Consider the following 5,728-nt stretch of genomic DNA (forward strand, 5'->3'; position numbering starts at 1 on the left):
GCTCCAACCACCTTTCCCCAGGGGTTTCGTACCAGAGATCCTGCATCTTGCAAATCTCCATTGCCACTCACAGCAGTAGCAAAAGCACAGCCGTGAAATAGCAACGAAATAATTGTACAGTTCGGAGGGAGGCGGCACAACCTGAGAGGCTGTATCAAAGGGTCACAGCCTTAGGAATGCCGAGAGCCGCTGCACTACGGTTTAGTCATTTCAAATTCTAGACATAGTTTACGCAAAATTAAGAGATGCACAGCCTTTTCTTACGGGACTTTTCTCTAGTAAGAATAAATGTTTTCACTGACAATGTTCACTTATGGTCCATATCTGTTACATTATAAATCACAGTAACAGTTCTGAAACTATAGAATGTCGACCCTTCCTTCCTTCACAGCAAGGAGCTGGCAGCCATGTGAAACAGCGTGGTCCCCTCTGAAGCCCCATGCGTTACGGCGTGATCCCCTCTGAAGCCCCATGTGTTACAGCTGTGCCACAGAGCAAAGCATCCGCGCTCTGGGTGCCTGGGGGACGCCTGCCTGCCCGCGATGGTCAATGCACCATTCGCAACAGCAGCGAGTCGAGCAACAGGTAAGGACAGCGTGTTGTGTGAGGTGTAGTCCTAAGCAGCCATTGCTATCCCAGTGACATCGAAGGAGATGAGGGGTAAAGATTACATCTACATGGAGTGGTAGATCTATCTCAAGACTACAGGGCTACCCAGCAACAACAACATCAACAACAACAGAACCTCCCCAGCAACATTGACTCAGAAGTCCAATTAGAGACAGAAAAATAATGACCAAAAATCAATGCCAGGTTTTGCGCAGCAATGGAGGAGGGGCGTTTATCTAGTTCTGAATGTGAAATAGTATTCCGTCAAGTAAGGCTTGCTTATCCATAACTCAAATCATCGTGTGACTACCTTTTCCTGGAACAGTCTGAGTAGTAGGGAGGGCACCCACAATCCATCACTGACATACACAGCAATGTCATTCTCTGTCCAGTAACAAAGTGAAGCACAGGTGCATACGCCCAACATGCTCCAGCAGGAACAGAGGCATGCAGCAGACACTGCTTAGCAGGAGACAGCAGCTCTTCAGGCACACTCTTCCCCTGGGATCTCACCAAGCCTTTCCTCTCCGTCATGGGTTTCTTTGTCCGAGTCACTGTTGAGACACAAACTGTTTTCTGAAGCTTGACAACTCCATCACCTCATTGTAGCCTTGAGGTAGACCTGCTACTCTATGTCTGTTTTAAAGATCGACTTGCATCCCCTAAAATTAAAATATAAGAAAGGTGTCATTGCAGGGAACCATGGAGTTAGCCTGGTCTAGCTGCCTTAGGAGGCGTGGGTCCTAGGTTTTTCACAGTAGAGTGCGTGGCTCCTAGGGCACAGTGTGCCTTCCAGGGGTAGCCTTACATGCTGAGGCAAAGCCTGTGGTAGCATGGAGGTTTCTCGGGTCCTCACTGGTCATGGTAGTGAGGAAAGTGGCAACAGAGGGCCATGAACTGGGAGTCCCAGTGGCTGTGGTACTTCATCACCATGGCAACCATGGGGGTCCTGCTTGTCTCTTTGGGTGATTCTAGAAAGCCAGGACGGACCAACAGGAAGAATGCATGGGGGAGAATGTCTGAAGGGAAATGACTGGGAGTGAGGGGGGTGGGGGGTCCTTCTGTGAACACCATTCCTTGTCAACCGGAGCCCCAGAGCCAGAGTCTGTGAAAGGCTGTTGGGGAACCAGATTAAGCCCTGTTAAAGAGATTTAAGATGGGCATGGTTGCTACCTCAGCCTGTATAGCACTTGGAGCACAGCAGGCTGAGGACCCAAGTCTGATCTCCAAAACCCACGTGAAAAGCTGTATGCGGATACAGACCTGCGGTCTCTCCTCCCGACACTTCTGTACGGGAGGAGTGCTGGGTACACATTCTCATCAGCCAGGGAGCAGGAGCCAACTGCCCCGTGACTTCCCTACATCGATGAGGCTACACTCCCTAACCACGTGCAATGAAGCTTTCCTCCTTCACGCCGGCTTTTGTTAAGCTCCGAGGAGTGGTCAACTGGGGCAGCTGCTTTCTGTGTCCCCAGACTCGCTCTTCTTTCCACCCCTCAGCAGTGTGAGCGTGGGCTCCCATGAGTGGAACTCACCTTATTCAGCCCATGTGGGATCCCCAAAGGACTGTGACCCTGAAGTATAGACCCTCCACTCCCCTCTCACAGAGCCACCACTAAGCCTGGAATGAAGCTGTCTATAACTACATGTGCCCTACCCCAGCCTTGAGCAGGCCTGGAAGACCTTGTTTACCACAATAGACCAAATAATAGGACCAAGGTGGAGTTACCCACCTTGGCTGCACATACAGCCTGCTACAGGAACTTAGAAGAACAACTGCCTGCTGAGCTTGCCTTGAGACATCTCCGGCTGTGACTAAGGATGGGTTCCCAGACCCATCTCCGGCTGAAACAAGAAGGGGTTTGGTGGGGCTTTCCCTTTAAATTAGAAGAGCTGAACATTAAACTTGTTCAGAGAACTTTGTCTTGGCTTCATCTTTCTCTCGCCCTTCTGTCCTTTTCTTCATTTCCTGCCCCCTTTCAGGTGAACCTTGTTGGTCCGTGGCCGCAGGCGGCTAAAACTACAGCTGGTCTTTGCTACTTGGTGGGTTCTTCTTCTTTCCACCTTTATCCCACATCTCATTTCGTCCACGAACACTAGATAGGAGAGAAACAAGGACAGAGGGGAGAGAGAAATTAGGAAGATTCCTGAATCTAATTTCTCTCCTTTTGTTTTTTTTTCTTTGACCATGGCTACTAACAAACCACACTCGACCTCCCTGAGTGACCAGCAACCACCCACCCCGCAGTTTGGGGGCCCTCACATTTATATACCATCTAAAAAGTTCCCAGAATTCCAAGCATCACAGAATTGCTCAAATTATCAGCAGCTGGCAAAAGCACGCTTGCGCTAGAGCCTGAGGCAAATCACAGTCAGCTGCTGCGGAGAATGTGAAACAGCCCCATGTCCCACACCTGAGATTAAAATGAAAGCACATTCTTACAGTATTTCTGTGTTTTTTTTTTTTAAAGAAACCAAAATTCCAGAGTTCTTAACAATGCCACTACATATAACACCTGTCTTTGTCTGACTATGTGTGTGAGAATGTATTCATGTAAGTGTGTGTGTGTGTGTGTGTGTGTGTGTTTGTGTGTGAGAGTGTGTGTGTTGTGAGAGTGTGTCTCTGTGTGTGAGTGTGGGTGTTAAGTGTGCTGTAAGAGTGTGTGTGAGTGTGCTTGTGTGTCTGTGTGAGAGTATGTGTCATGAGAGTGTGTGCACGAGTGGTTTTGTGTGTATGTGTGTGAGGGTCTGTTTGAGAGTGTGTACTGAGTGTGTAATAATGTGTGTGTGTGATTGTGTGTGGGTGTGTGGGTGTGAGTCTGGTGGTTTGGGTAGGTTTGGCCCTCCATTAGACTCATGTGTTTGAATGCTTGGTCCACGGGGAGTGGCACTATTAGGAGGTGTGGCCTTGTTGAAGTAGATATGACATTGTTGGAATAAATGTGTCACTGTGTAGGTGGGCTTTGAGGTCTTCTCCTATGCTCAGACTCTGCCCAGTGCTGAAGACATTCTCCTCCTGGCAGCCTTCCAATCAAGATGCAGAACTCTTAGTTCCTTCTCTGGGACCATGTCTGCCTGCAGGCTGCCATGCTTCACCCCATGGTGACAGTGGACTAAACCTCTAAATTATAAGCCAGCCCCAATTAAATGTTTTTTTAAGAGTTGCCTTAGTCATGGTATCTCTTCACAGGAATGGAAACCCTAACTAAGATGTGTGTGTGTGTGTGTGTGTGTGTGTGTGTGTGTGTGTGTGTGTGTCTTGTTCCACACCTTCTCAAGCCTACCACGGCAGCACTCACATGGTGTAATGGCCCTAAGAAATGGGGTCAAACCTTTTCTCAGCTCATCTCTCCTCCCATGACAATCAGCTCGGTCTCTGTGTCACCCTTTTGCTGGGGCCCTGGCTGAGGAGGAAGAAGCTGGGGGACACAGCCTCCTGCCCTCACAGGTTACAGTGAGGTCCAGCACTTCCTGCTGCAGCACCAAGAGGCTCTGTGAGGCCACAGTTGGCAAGAAGATTCGGTGTGAAGATGGGGAGACCAGGCCCTGGCAGGAAGTCTCTCATGGATCCCACTGTGTGCCCTCATCTCCTCACGCAGAGAAACCCAGTATTTGGTAAATAACAACTTTATTCTCCAAATGTGTGGTCCTTGCGCGGTTATCTGCTCTGGAGCAGGGTGAGTTCAGTGGCTCCCATATCTAAACATGAGGAGGCAGAGGTGTGTGGGTGAGGGATGAGGGCACCCGCCAGCGCAGGCCGACAGTGCCCAGTCTCAGGTCTTTGGGTTATGAGGTCAGAGGAGGGCTGGGTATGGTTGGCCAAGAGGGATAAAGATTGACAGGGAAAGGGGTTCAGCAGAGAGGACAAATCCCAGCCCACAAAGAGCTGAGAAGAGCCAAGAGCCCTAACACCCAGGCCAGGGAAGAGGCCGAGGCATCATCAAAAATAGGGTTTTCATTATATTCATCCTCATGATGAAAGTTAGTGATCTCCTTTGCCGAGAAGATCCCGATTGTTTTGGAGTCACCCAGTAAGGATTTGATAGGTGGGGCCATGCACCCCTGAATGCTCACTATAGAAGACAGTCCACCTGGAGGGTAAAGACAGGTCAGGAGTGGCACAGTTCAGCAGTGCGGGAAACTCAGACCTATGAGTCCAGACCTCAGATACAGGAACCATCATCCCTTAGACTGACTGCAACCCCTGCCTTCCTTCCTCCATCCTCAGACCTAGGACTCCAGGCCTCAAGCCTCCTCCCTCAGACCCAGGGGTCCAGGACCCAGGCCTCCTCCCTCAGACCCAGGGGTCCAGGACCCAGGCCTCCTCCCTCAGACCCAGGGTCCAGGACCCAGCCCTCTTCCATCTGAGACAGCCCCATCTCTTCTCCCTCAGACTTGGGAGTTAGGGCACAACCCTCTCATCCTCAAATCCTGGAGTCCAGGCCCTTCAGCCCAAGGGTCCAACTATCCGCACTCACCTCCACTTAGCAAAATGTCACCTTTGTAACAGTGAGTGGCACCCTGAGGGCAGGTGACAGAGCTGGTGTTCCCTGAGCAGGATAAAGATAACTGCACACACACAGGACACTGCACAGCTCCTGGGGGACGGACATCTGAGGACAGAGAGAAGGGTTGAGGTGCACGCTTCTCAATTACAGTCACCGGCTTAACTCCCAAGTGTCTGGGTCCCTCCGTGTCGCTGGATCCCATACTTGGACGAGGGAGGATGCTTAGAAGAATGCTGCTGCTGTTGGCTTCATTGCACAGGTGGGAGGAACAGAATCTGGTATAGGAAGCTACCAGCATCCCAGGGGACTGGGAGAATGTGGAGACACCAACACTGTTCTGTGTTCCAGGACTGCTGCAGCCTTTGCTCCCCAGGAGGGCTGATTTTTGTCCTGTGGGGTCTGACAGTGAAAACCAAGATCAGAAGGAGAGAAAGGCAAGGACTGGCAAGCCAGTTCTCGGGTCTCTTCCAATCACAGGGAGACTACAACCCCCAGGGACAATAGCACAGATCATATTCTGAATCTGCCGAAGACTGGCTCCCTCTGCTCTGCCCCTCACAGACTCTGTTCCCAGGCCCCTCCACACAGTCTCCCCTGAGCCCCTGCACCAT

The 5,728-nt window shown here is 50.8% G+C and overlaps 1 protein-coding gene across 1 annotated transcript in view; it reads right to left on the reverse strand.

Moving 5' to 3' along the window:
- Positions 1-4,343: 4,343 nt before the first annotated feature.
- Positions 4,344-5,728, reverse strand: part of LOC114637992 (CD177 antigen-like) — a 13,921-nt gene continuing 12,536 nt past the window's right edge. The window contains exons 10-12 of the mRNA XM_028786339.1: positions 5,322-5,516; positions 5,088-5,222; positions 4,344-4,700 (exon numbers count right to left, since the gene is read on the reverse strand). Of these exons, the coding sequence (XP_028642172.1) occupies positions 4,462-4,700; positions 5,088-5,222; positions 5,322-5,516 (569 nt within the window). The 3' untranslated portion in view covers positions 4,344-4,461. The remainder of the gene's footprint in view (positions 4,701-5,087; positions 5,223-5,321; positions 5,517-5,728) is intronic.

This window comes from Grammomys surdaster, unplaced genomic scaffold, assembly GCF_004785775.1.
Source record: "Grammomys surdaster isolate TR1022 unplaced genomic scaffold, NIH_TR_1.0 125468, whole genome shotgun sequence".
NCBI classification, from domain to species: Eukaryota; Metazoa; Chordata; class Mammalia; order Rodentia; family Muridae; genus Grammomys; species Grammomys surdaster.